Source organism: Hippichthys cyanospilos, chromosome 15 (assembly GCF_059441005.1).
Source record: "Hippichthys cyanospilos isolate Australia breed blue-spotted pipefish chromosome 15, RoL_Hcya_1.0, whole genome shotgun sequence".
NCBI classification, from domain to species: domain Eukaryota; kingdom Metazoa; phylum Chordata; class Actinopteri; order Syngnathiformes; family Syngnathidae; genus Hippichthys; species Hippichthys cyanospilos.
This window is the reverse complement of record NC_142383.1, coordinates 13,790,714-13,803,753: the sequence shown is the minus strand read 5'-3', so window position 1 is coordinate 13,803,753 and position 13,040 is coordinate 13,790,714. Positions and strand designations below refer to the sequence as shown.

At 37.8% G+C, this 13,040-nt stretch overlaps 3 protein-coding genes across 4 annotated transcripts; 1 reads left to right on the top strand and 2 right to left on the bottom strand.

Moving 5' to 3' along the window:
* Positions 1-763: 763 nt before the first annotated feature.
* On the bottom strand, positions 764-6,053 carry btc (betacellulin, epidermal growth factor family member). 2 transcript variants are annotated; one of them, XM_088434884.1, is made up of 5 exons: positions 5,839-6,053; positions 5,426-5,533; positions 3,433-3,553; positions 3,117-3,274; positions 764-1,803 (listed from the first exon to the last, which is right to left on the bottom strand). In XM_088434884.1, the coding sequence occupies exons 1-5, from the start codon at positions 5,876-5,878 to the stop codon at positions 1,727-1,729; spliced, it is 504 nt and encodes a 167-aa protein (XP_088291010.1). In that variant the 5' UTR covers positions 5,879-6,053; the 3' UTR covers positions 764-1,726. The 2 variants fall into 2 exon arrangements, with proteins under 2 accessions (XP_088291010.1, XP_088291009.1); XM_088434883.1 differs by having other exon boundaries at positions 3,117-3,257.
* A 2,767-nt stretch (positions 6,054-8,820) lies between these two features.
* Positions 8,821-10,155, bottom strand: gng10 (guanine nucleotide binding protein (G protein), gamma 10). Its single transcript, XM_088434887.1, has 2 exons — positions 9,971-10,155; positions 8,821-9,127 (listed from the first exon to the last, which is right to left on the bottom strand). The coding sequence occupies exons 1-2, from the start codon at positions 10,049-10,051 to the stop codon at positions 9,002-9,004; spliced, it is 207 nt and encodes a 68-aa protein (XP_088291013.1). The 5' UTR covers positions 10,052-10,155; the 3' UTR covers positions 8,821-9,001.
* nxnl2 (nucleoredoxin like 2) lies at positions 9,913-12,328 on the top strand. The gene is made up of 2 exons (XM_088434886.1): positions 9,913-11,120; positions 11,865-12,328. Exons 1-2 carry the CDS (start codon positions 10,819-10,821, stop codon positions 12,031-12,033), a joined length of 471 nt encoding a protein of 156 aa, XP_088291012.1. The 5' UTR covers positions 9,913-10,818; the 3' UTR covers positions 12,034-12,328.
* The last annotated feature ends 712 nt before the right edge of the window (positions 12,329-13,040 follow it).

The window sequence follows — 13,040 nt, the reverse complement described above, 5'->3', positions numbered from 1 at the left end:
ACACTTGAAAAAAGTAGAAAAAAAATAGAAATAGTACCGGTGAAAGGAATTTGGACTCCTTAAAAAAACATAAAAATATGACTTTGGGATTGAATGGGTACTAGAGGAATTGATTACTTTAGGACCTAAAGTAACTTTAGGGCTAAACTAATCAATTGCTTTATCACCTTTGCACATAAATAACTAAAGTGCAATCAAGTACTTGTGACTACTTTAGTACTTGATTGCCTATAGTAATGGGTTACCTTTTTATTTATATTCAATTAACTGCTTAATTTATTTAGTTACAGACATTTTCAGACCTTTCCTTAGCTAAACATTAGGAATTTTTTGGAAAAAAAACACACAACAAAGTACCTGAAATCGAATGTCTGGACTATTAAAAAAATAAATAAAATTTGTCTTTGGGATTGAATGAGTTCAAAACCAATATGAAATTTGTTTTGGTAGTCTAATAAGATATCTACAACAAACCCAATTAAGTGCATGAAAAGATATTCTATGTCTTTGTTAGTATTTGTTCATAACATCGCAACATTGTAGAGCAATGTCAAACCTCAGTGCCGACAGCGCAGGAATTTGTCAATGCCTTCGTCATCACGCTGCTAATTGCAGCTGGTAATATTACAACATACCATCATGATACTGTAACCACTTTATTGTGTTTGTACACAATTTACTGGCATGTCGGAAAAAGCTCCGCCACGCCCCAATAATTCACTTCGACCGTTTTATGCTGTGGCTTGTCAAAGTTCATAGAAAATACAGCAAACATAGTTTAATGGAAGCAGATGAGACATAAATAAAATCAGACTTCGCCAACAGCCGACCAACTTTTCAGGCGCGCGCTGGCTGGGTTGTTTGGACCCGGATGCTACCGCGGTCCTAATATAAACTAACAAGTCCTCCTTGTAATCTTCCTTTGGACTTTGGAGTCCACAATCATCATCAAAGGCAGATACCTACTTTGCCAACGAATAACCAAAGACGAGAAACCTAAAAAAGGTGAACAAAGCGGTGATAAAAAGCCGGTTTTTATCTGTCCTTGGATTCGTCACTAACCAACCGAGGCGGGCATTCCGACAGTTTAGTTTGGCTTGAAAAAAAAAGCTGGACTGATGCCCGTGGTTAGTCATAAATGTACGGACTAAAGCTAATGTTAGCTTCATGATTTGGGAACCATGGTTCAAAGTTAGTCTTAGCCTTAAGGTTTACCGGTTTCATACTCAAGATAGGCTTAGTGTTTGGGGTTCGGGTAAGGAGTTTGGTCGAACATCTTATTGACTTTCAAGGACTCTTTGCATTGATAATGTTGATAAATAACTAAAGTAATGTTACAGTTCAAAGCATACGCAGGAAGGTGCCGTGTCTCTTAAAAGGCAGCAACGGCCAGTAGCTCCTGAAAAAGTCCTTCATATTCCAGTGAGAAATCATCTCTGGCTTGTGTGTGTCATACATCCAAGCAGGTATCTTCTAGGTTCTCTATCTGAGCTTTGGAGACACCCGTTTGAATGTCCTCCATCATGTACTCTAAAGAGATGTCTCACCATTAGGAAAGACTCAATTCTGAACAGTCCAGAGAGATTGATTTCAGCACCCTTGTGCATTCACCAGGACAATTGAACTTTTCCCAGACGGGTAGAAATGCAGAAACGCTTCTGTCAAACGTCACTGTTGTTTAGCGGGTCCCCTGAGTCGGATTTGACGGAATGTGCGTTAGTATCCATCATCTGGAGTTTCTCCGTCCCGTTCCTCGGTTCCTCCCGCCGCCTTCCCTTCTTCCGCCAACATCGGAATCTGCGACTGACAGGAAACAAACAATGGAAACAAACGCCCTCAGTGTGTTCAAGTTAGCTAGTTTGCGTTAGCGAAACTTGGCTGGTGTGAGAATCTATGAAAAGGAAAATTCATGCGAAACCTCTAGGCTAAGGTTAAGCCTCTCCTTAGTTCTCAAGCCTAAACCTTAAGGCTGATTTTTTTTTTGTGAATGTTGTCAGAACTTACCAGAGATCCAAAAATTTCACTTTTAACGTTAAACCATACAGCTAACCATAACTGTAATCCCTAATGTCAATTCTTAAGGCTAACCGTGGCCCACACCAAGGCTAACTAGGTTAATTTTCGCTAACCTATTCCCTACTCCTAAACCATTAGTCAGAGTCTAAAACTGAAAAAAATGACCTTCTGTATTAACTGTATTCTGTATTCTTCTGTATTGTCCTTTAGCAGGATTGTCAACTAAATCTAAGATTTGGACATGGTGCTAAACTATTTAGCCTTAAGGTGTGCTATCGAGGGCCATTGTTAGCCTTATAATTTAAAGTCGTTAACAATGGTCAGGGTTAGCATCAAAGTTTCATCTTGAATTAGGGTTATCTGTAGAGGTTATCCTAACTTTTGTTAATAATTTTACTTTAGAGTTATCTTTCTTAAACTGAGTCCCCTAATGCTAACCCTAACCGTAATCCATCACGTTAAAATTTAAAGATAGGCTAACTAGCTAAATTTAGCTAGCCCTATAACTTTCTTCAAAACAATCAATCAGAGCCAAACCATAATACCCACTCTTAAAGTTGTAATCTTAAATTAAGCTAACCGGTAGTTTTTAAAATGAGTTTATGTTCATAGTCTTATTTTAAGGTTAGCTTTGAAGATAACTCTGATGCAAGGTAGTTAGCGCTAAAGCTAACTCTACTAATCGCAACTAAAATCCCTGTTAAATCTTAAGCCTAACCCTGATCCCAAACAGCATATTTAAGGCTAACTACCTCATTTTAGCTAACCATATTTCTTATCAGTCATAGCCCAATTATCATGCGAAATCTTAGCTTCATCCCGTGCTGGCCTTCTGCAAAATATGTTCTCTCATTTTTGCAGAGTACCGCTAACAAGCTAACCAGCTCAGGGCAATCAAAACAATCACTCACGCCTTTGCGCGTTCATGTTTGGAGCAGGTCATAAAACGGAGGATGAACCTGGAATTATAGGGAGTGGCGGTTTCGATTTTCCTAAAGCATCGCCCATAAACAATGCCAACCGAAACCTCTGAACTTCAAGTTGGTTTTACATCTCCTCTAAAGATGTCACACCGAATAATAATATGACCGCACACTCACTGTGAACAGACAAAGATGAACACGATGAGAAGAATGAGGAGCACAAGCGCCGCGACGATGCAGATGATGATGATCTGTTGTTTCTCTCCTTTAAGGAAGTCCACATATTCGCATCTGGAACCAACGTAGCCCCGCTGACACCTGAGGAACCAAAGACCCTTAGAAGATGGGAACCGACAAAAAAAAACAAAAAAAATTGCCAAGATTAAAGCCACTCACGAAGTTGTGGTTTTTATTTGATATTATATTGTCCATACACGATATGGTGATTGTTTTTTCAAATGGGATTTTATGGCGTGCTAACAAACCGTCTCACCTGCAGGACGGCGTCTTTTGATCTACAACAAAGCGACATTCTCCGTGAATGCAGTAGTGGTGGAGTTCTTGCGGGCATTTGGCGAAGTGTCCATTCCATTGTCCTGTGTCCAGGGTAGGCTCTAGAAATGATGACGTGATTTATCAAAACGAGTGAGTGGTTTATGTTTTTTGGGGTGTTTTGTGTAGAATTGCAAAACAGACCTAATGACTGATTTTTCCTGATTTTTCAGGTAGGCCAGAGATTTTCAACCTCTTTCATATAGAGACAGATATATATATATATAATATATATATATATATATATATATATATATATATATATATATATATATATATATATCATGTAATAATTATATAATGGAGAAGATTGGCAGGCAGTGCCTTTTCCCTCTGTACTGTACTTTATTTCATAGCATTTCTACCCCATCCCCAATAATTACTATCCGGCTTGGGTCATTTTACTCTTCGTTTAGCAATATCATTGCAAAAGAGCCGAGCATTGCACTGTCATCGGGGGAAAGACGTACGGCGGAAGGTTTGTTTACGATGGTATCACAGAAAATGCACTAAATACAAAATCCATAAGGTGATTCATGTTCTCATTAATTTGCTCTCAATTTGAAAAGAAAAATGTACCCTTCTTGTCAAGGCATTAGAAAGCATCCAATTTGGTTTCTTGATATCTACTGAAACTATCCTAAGACCGCTTTTGTTTTGTTTTTTTAAGTTTTTTAAAACGTGCGTGTATACTTTTAAAACAGCTGCATAAGGGGCCGTTGATTGCACACCCAGGCCTCGAGCAAACGTTGTCAGCTGGACTCCCCTGACTTAAAAGTTCACCTTCTGTTATGAATCCACCCTATAAATAGACTGCAATATGATCCGGCCGTGTTCCAGGGAGGGAAAAAAAAAGCATGGCGTCGTCAAACATTCAAAAAGCACATTTGTCGTTTATGAAATATGTCCAAGGCCATTAAATGCCGGAACACGCACACGCTATTTCTTCTTCTCGGGCCGCTATCTTTATGACACTTTTCCACGAGATTACCTTTGGATGTTGGCTCATTATGCAGTGCAGCGGCATCAATGAGAGCAGACATGAAAGGATCATAACCAGTTATTAAAGTTTAAATGAGACACAACTAGAAGGTTGTTTTCACTTGTGCGCTGAGGAAAAAGTCAAAGAAAATATGATTATATTCCTTGGGGAATAGCTTTTTTTTTTTTTTTCGAATCTAAACTTTGCTCATTTTAGCTTAGCTACTTTAGCGTGACTTTGTTTATCCATTTGAAGCTAATAGATTTCAGCTTGAAATGGTTTATCCTATTTCATCTTAGGTTTGCATAGTTTATTTCATCTTTTACTCATTTATTTAGTCTCGAGTTTTTCTTCTTAGTTTATCGGTGTTGCTTTTAGTTTAAATTTATCTTTGCTTTTTTTCTAATCTTACTAGTTTTAGCTTAGCTATTTTATTTAGCATGGCTTAGTTTGGTTCATTTTAGTGTCTTTTAGCTTGGCTTTCTTTGGCTTATCTCACCTTATATTAGATTAGCGGAGTTTAGTTTGTCTCATTTTAAGTTCCTGCACAGTTTTGCTTGATTATGTTTAGTTTTTTTGCTTGCTTGACTTGGTTGATCTCAGTTTAGCATGGGCGAAGTTTGTCTTTAATTTTTCTTTAATTTATTGCATTTCAGCAGGTTTGGTTTGGCCCATCTTGGCTCCTGTCTTGTTTAATTTCATTTTAGCAGGAGCACAAGCTACATCAATGTAAAAAATAGCATTCAGTTATGCAAACACGTATGCGGGGTTTTTAAAGTTAGTTTATAGTCGTGATCTGTGTTGTTTTCTTTCATTTGTTGTCTGTTTGACATTTTTAATTAAATTATAAGGGGTCCTGATTACGTCTCTGTTTGTTTAGTCTCATACTCGTTTTGTGATGTGACCCCATCCAATTTATTATTTCACCTCCCCCTCTTTCCATCTTATCTACCTGTGCAGTTGTTTCCGTTGCCACGGCGACGGCAGGGGGCTTCCGTTTGATTGACAGCCTCGCTGGTCGTGTTCCAGCCGGCCAAGGACCATTCACACAAGGCCAGCGCTGCGGATACGTCATGCACACAGACAGTATGAATTTACCAATTATTTTATTGCACCTGTTGCTTTGTGCGTTACGCCGCTGAGTCACGAACGACGCTAATTTCCTCCCGCTGACCTTCTGAAATGGCTTTGAAATTAATCTGAAAGCGCATGTGACGAGCACAGCTGCCCGAATGACCTGCTTGCTCCCATTCAAACATTTGCCAAACTCACAAAGACATTTTCACTCGTCCTCTTTAAAAACATGAACAAAGATGAAAACTCGGAACGGAATTCATGACTAAATGATAGTATAGGAGCAGGTACCTGTTAATATTCCGACATAGAGTCCACACGCTTTGCCCATGACGTCTTCACTTGAGCCAAAGTAGTCATCAGGTGTGTGAAATTTCAATCCGCCCTTTGTAAATTCCAAAGGAGGACAAAAAAGTGCCCCCGTGGTCCGCGACGTTCCTCATTTAGGGAATGTGTGGCCTGGGAAAACGAGCTGGCCAAAGTGTGTGTTTGTGTGTGTCCGCGCGTGAGTGGTGCATTCGGTGTGTGAAGAGAGCGGAGAAAGGGGCGCGGTCTGTAACCTGAGACATTTACTCAGTTTCGCCGCCCACAAACGGAAAAGAAAGCCCATTCAAAGAAAGAACAAGCACACCTCTTAAGAATCGAGTGGCAGGTGTGCTTGTGTTTGTTATTCAAAGAAAAAAGTCACTTGCTCACAATGAAAAGGATTTCAAGCTTCCTAAAATTTTGGGTGATTGCCTTGAAAGATGTAAGAACAAAATAATGGGGCAGTTGCTCTTGAGCTCTGTGAGTTCTGCCTAGCAACACGCACAAAAAAATTGGCAAACATCTCCACATTTTTGTGTTTTGTGCCTGAGAGCACAAAATAGCAGTTTTGCTTGCAGTTTGATGAGTGAATCATTGAAATCTCATTTTTTTAAATCCATCATTGGGTTATTTTTCACCATACTCCTTTCAGAGTGAACGCAAAAAACAGGTGGGTCATGATTGGTCCAGCATTGAGCACATATGATGTCATTTTCAGTAGATAGCCGAGTGGGAATGTGAATTTAAAGGTATTAACTACGTAATTTAGACATTAAACCAATTATAGACAAAATAATAACTTTTTATTGCTGAAAATATCTAAGGTGGACCCTCCTTTATAATCCTTAATCACAAAAAATATTTCTTTTTTTTTTTTAGTGTCCAGACATTCTATCCTAGGTACTTTTTAAAAAAAAAAAATTTTTTTTCAAATTTAGTTCCTATTTCAATCATTTATTTTAGTACTTTAAGACCTAAAGTCATGCATTATTTAATACCTAATATCTTTGGTACTTTTAGTATCTAATATAATCGATTACCTAAAAACATAAGTAGTCATTACATTAATTACTCACACAATGTTCACTTTTTACACGCGAAAATGGCAAAATTAGTATTCTTTAATGGTATTATGCTTAATAACCAGCAGATGGCGGTATTGCATCTCTTGTTTCTGAAATATTGTTTTGCTTTTACACTTTGCTATGCTTGGAACAATCATAGTATTCAGCAGTGACCCTAGATTATCAAGTTGTGTGCACATTTTGTTCATTTTACTATACTGTAATTATATTCATTAACTCTATATATATTTTTGTTTCGTTTATTATAAGTTAATTGTCAAAGTAGGCAAACGCCACTGGAAAGGAGAAATAACACACAGGATAAGCAAGCAAACTCTAATACGAATAAAACCATTTGTTGAAATCAAATTAACATATAAAACCAGCACAAAGCATCAAATTCCATCATTTCCTCTGGCTTTGAGATGGAGTGAAATGTTCGAAGTATCTGTGGAACTTTGAACAGGAAGAGCCAGTTTCCTCTAGTTTTGCTCGCTCTGTCTGGCTTGGCGCCCAACTTAGCCCAAGCGTCAGGAAACGATGATTCTGTGAGATTCTGACCGCTTGCAACCGAGCAACGACATCAAAATAAACATGACATCCTCGCCAGGGTTTCAGCGATACCTGATTCAGGCCCTGCAGAAACCATAAATATTATTATCGTTATTACTTTTAAATTATGACTGCAAAAACATTGTCGCAGCCCCAGGCGATGGGGCAGTGACTCCGGAGAACAGGCTTTCTCCGTGCTGGAGTTTTAAACTTTTTACATTTCTGTCGGCATTTTTTTCCTCTAAATTACATGAATGATTTATGTGAATTAGAAAAAAAATAATATTTAGATATTGGTGCCCTGTGTTACTGTTCCGGATCTATTTACATTTACGATTGATCTTTTTTTTTTCTTTTTTTTTGTCAGGATTGAATTAGTTGGTCAAAAATGTTTGTTTAAATCAGGATTGGCATTGTTTTAACACACTTTGTAAACTGTACACATTGCATTTTTTCCTAATTTGTAAATACTTTGAAAAGAATAATAATTAAAGTTGTTGATATATTTTTTTTCCTTCAACCAGTCAAATTGTTCAGTGGGATCACTAGGTTAAATTGATTAACCCCCACAAAAATTGAAAAATGGTATGGTCTGTCTTTGTAGTCTGTGACTCCTTAAGACATAGGCATTAACTGGTCTCTACTGCCACCTACTGTCTTGAGGTGAAACACAAGTAAACAAAGAATTTTCTGTTTGCTAATATAGATTGACCACCACTCAACGGAATGTTGCAAAAATGGCACGAAAATCAATGTAATAAATCATATTAAATCTCATCTCAAAAATGGTAATCATAATGGTTTTATATGGTCCAAAATGTGGACAATGGTTACTTTTGTACACAAAATCTCGCACGTCCAGCTGCAATCACAGAGAAATGTCAGAATCGTTGCATTATGAAATATTACACGTTTGCTGGAAATTTCAGCTCCCTAGAGTTTTTTTCACATTGATTCTTTTATTATATCATCAAAAAAAATCAAAGGAATTTCCAAAATTTGTAAGAATGTCAAAAGAGTTCATTTGAGGCACTTTCATGCACTTAGTTATTTTTCTTATGTATCAGACTAACCTGTAACCTGTATAAACACTGCAAAAACGGTCAACATTCATTGATAGATGATTTATATTGCATTTCTTTTCTTTGATAATGCTAAAAAAGATACAATTTTTGGTATACTTGTACAATTTTTATAGAAAATTATCTTTAGCAACCCATACCCCAGATTCATATTTATACCTATAAAGTTTTTCTCACGTAAGTAGGGTAAAGTAGGTTACAAAAATGGCATTCTGTTGATGACATTGAAAAATAAGGCAAATTGTCACGGAAAAAAATAAAGTCACAAAATATTTCTGGAATTGTTTAATTATTTTCGATCTAACAAAACAACTTAATCTTGGGATGTTTCAGTGCTTTTCTTGAGCCGTCCTTCTCTCGCTGCACAATGGACAATTTTCTTCTGATTTTGTTCTTAAGATTCCAAGCGCGACACTTCCGATGCAACGTGCCGTTCCTTATGACTTTCCATCACACCACCGTGCAGGATCGTGGCTCCCGGAAGGGGTTGCTTCCTGCCGGGACGCCCACCAGCAGAGCGTCCCTGCCTGCGTTTTGCAGACAAAACTGCTGCAACTCCGCAGCCGCTTGCGACACCTGCAATTAGCAACGCTATATTATATTCCGCTGTAGGTCATGGGAATTTTTCTACTGTAAATTACAAAACAGTTTTTTCAGGATGTTTAGTATAATACGAGCCAGAAACATGGGTTGAATTGATCATTCCCGTTTTTCACATAAATTGGGTTATTTTTTGACCCAAACGTATAGCGAGTGATATTTTTATTGGACAGCAATTGTACATTCTGCCTAGAACATTCCATCCTGAAGGCATATTTATGTGTGTGTTTTTTCTAAACGAGTCCAGATTTTCAATCCTAGACATTTTTCAAAATTATTATGTGTTTGGCTAAAGGAAAGTCTGAAAAAATACTCTAAAAATATACTGGTACTCGATTCATTAAGTAATTGATTACTTTGGGCAATTATTTACTAAAGTAATCTATTATTATTTACTAAAGTAATCAGTTACTTTAGGCACTTAAGTAACTCAAAGTTAGCACTAGTACCTAAAGTAATTGATTACCTTAGTACTTTACCTAAAGTAATTGATTATTTTATGACTTAATGACTTACTAATGACTTATTGAATTATTTTGATACTCAATTCATTTAGCAGCCAATTTTAGACCCTCATTCAGCTGAAAACTTAGGAGAAAGATGAAAACACATATGAGAAAGATGAAAACATATATATATATATATATATATATATGCTAGTAATTAGCAACAGTATATTGAATTTTCTTATAATGATATGCAAGATATGTCGAAAATTTTCAGTTTTACAACGACCAGAAAAACAACTGCACCATTTTTTTTAACACCCTGACTTGTGAATGCCCCACCTCTTGAATAATGTTGGTTCCCTTTTCTTACCTTAATTCTTTCCACGCTGGCCTCCAGCTTCAGCTGCTCCACCAGTCGCCGCATGCTGGATAAACTGGAATTGGAGGTCATGTTGTTGAAATGTAGCTTCTGCCTGGTGAAAAGGTCTCGTCAGTTTTCCGTCACGGCCCGCCACTCCTCAAAAGGAAAGCAAGCTACAAAAAGGAAGGAAGAACTGGCCCCCGGTTTGTTTGTTTTTTTCCAAGTTACCTCCCATACTAGTCCAATTGGTTCCAAGGGAAGGAAAAACAATCAAAGAAGAAAGTCGTGGTTTTATTTTGCAAATATGCAGGTATCTGTTTTGCTTCTATTTTGGTATTTTCATTACAAACAGCGTTTTTGTCGTTTTTATACATTAAATGAAGACAAACGTTTGACTGCAGCACTCTTAAAGAAAACTTGAAAGTATACTTTACTTCCATCTAGCGATGAAATAGCTTTACTGCAAAAAAATAGCAGATCTAAAAAAATCGTTCACATTAGGTAACGAGGTAATAAGATAGCTGTACAAAAAGTACATTTTAACAAGATTAAGTACAATTAAAAAAATACAAGTACTTGCGGTCACGGTTTTACAATTTTGAGATGGTTTCGTCAACGAACGCTAAATCACCGACACTTTCATTCAGCATGTGAACGCGTCTTCGTTCAGGAACCCACATGGCTACCTAGCGACGTCACCGTTTTGCCAAGCTCTCATTGGTCGACGGGCGATTAAGGGGAGGTTAGCTGGCTAAGGAGATAAACATGACAAGGAAGCGCCTTCTTCTGTGTTGTCCTCTTCCTCATGTTTGAAAGTACATAAAAGCAAAGGAAACGGGCGATTTTGACAAGCAAACATGGTGGAAGTGTTCGCCGGTCGTACTCTGCTCAACAAAGAGGGCGATTTTGTGGATCCCGAGGTGGCGCTGAGGAACAAGGTGGTGGGCATCTACTTCTCGGCCGGATGGTGTCCACCGTGCAGAGACTTCACGCCGGTCTTGTGCGACTTCTACACGGATCTGGTGGAGGAAGCCGACCCCCCCGCGCAGTTCGAGGTGGTCTTCGTGTCGTCGGACAAGTCCACCGACGACATGGTGGAATACTACCATGACATGCACGGCGATTGGCTTGCATTGCCCTGGACGGACGATTATAAGCAGTCAGTATCATACACACACGAATAACATAGCCCCAAAGTAGATGCTATTTTCGAATTGTTTTTTTTCCCCTTTTAATTTCGTTTTAATGTCTACTAAAAGGCTTAGGGAGGTCACCCTTTCTTTTCTTAATCCTTAACTCCTCCTGAACTGAAGAGCTGACTGCAAATCCCTCTTGCACAACCATTGTTTACAAATGTTCATTGTTTACACTTTCTCCCCAAATTATTGTTACTACAGATAATAGTTGTGTCAGAAGGGCTCTATCTATCTAGCTATCTATCTCGTTTTTTAAGACAGAAAGATTAACGATCCGAATAGTAACAAAGGAGCACACTGAAAATTGAAATTGCACTGAAATTATGTTTTTTATCTGTAATATTTATTGTTTTAACCGTTTTTTGGGTCATATTCTTCCACATTTTCACAGAATTTTAGCCAAGGGATGGCACACTAGTAGAACACTAGGAATGGTCGTGATGTGTTGAACTTTGATATTTTGTCACCATCTGGGTGAAATTTCAGCTCCCTAGTGTCTTCTTTCACCGCTCTCATTTTGATATGAAATACATTTGATATAAAGATCAACAGATTGGACAAAAGCGCAAGAGTTAAGATGCACCAATCGGAGCAGCACTTTCGGTTTTGTCATCCTCTATAATGACAATCAAGTCATTGTAGATTTCTGTTCTATAAAATGAAAAAAGCAAATTTAATGATAAACTCCAATGTTCTTGTCGCCACAGTGAATTGAAGAAGCGCTACAACATTACGGCCGTGCCCAAGCTGGTGATCGTGAAGGAGAACGGCGACGTGATCACGGACAAGGGCCGTAAGCAGATCCGAGACAGGGGCCTGGCTTGCTTCAGCACCTGGCTGGACGCAGCCGAGATCTTCCAAAACTTTAAAGGCTAGGACGGTGTTTCGGATCATTTATTGAGCCAATGCACATCTTTTAGATTATGAAAATCTGATGGCATACTACTAGGTAGAAATAAAAGGTTTCAGAATATTAGGAGCAGCCTGACAAACCCAAATAATAAAACTATATTTGAATATTACCTCAAAAGTTGCTTATATTCCTATGCATTGTGAGAGGAGGCTCAGGCATTTTTTTTTTTTTTGCGATACGTCATTTTGTATGAGTAGTTACACATCCAGTCTACTTTTTATAATGTTTTTATGTGTTAATAAATAATATTCTAAGGTTCTTGTCTGTTTGTTTTTGTGGTAATGCCTTACATACAATCGATTCCCTGAAGTCTCATTGACACACTCGAGTGTTGTTTCCACCGTCGCTGGCTAATTGATTGCTTCTAGTGTGTATGTGTGCGCTAACATTTCTGTTGTCACTGAGCATCTAACAAGTGTGACAAGTCAGTACAAGTCATGCTCTCCTTAACAGCCCCTGTGGATTTTTTTTTTAAATGCAGCAGTCTCCAGGGGCCCATTTAAAATGGCTTCCTGCGCCTGACAATGCACCAATGTTGCGGGTAATGAAGCACAAGCACATCAATTTTTCCATGACTGATGTGGCGTCTTGCAATTATTTTGCATTTGAAAGTAGAATGAGAGGCAGTAATTCTACTGAAACCTGGCTTGTTTACACGACCATTGTTATTCTATGTTTTTATTCTATGTTTTGATTTGAAATGATTTCAAATAGAAGTGCATCATGGAAAAAAATATGAATGTAGTAGAAGTAGACATTATTACCAAAACAACATGCAACATTTGAATTAATCTTTTTGTTTTTATTTCCTGTTCTAGTTAAGTGTTAATTTCTTCCTATGTATCTTGCTAGTAAGTTATCATAATTGTTTGACGATACTATGACGCCATTGCTTGTAGTGCTTTTCTGTAAAAGACTACCTAATAACGTCCAATATTTTGCTAATAAAACGTGTATTACTTCCGAGTCT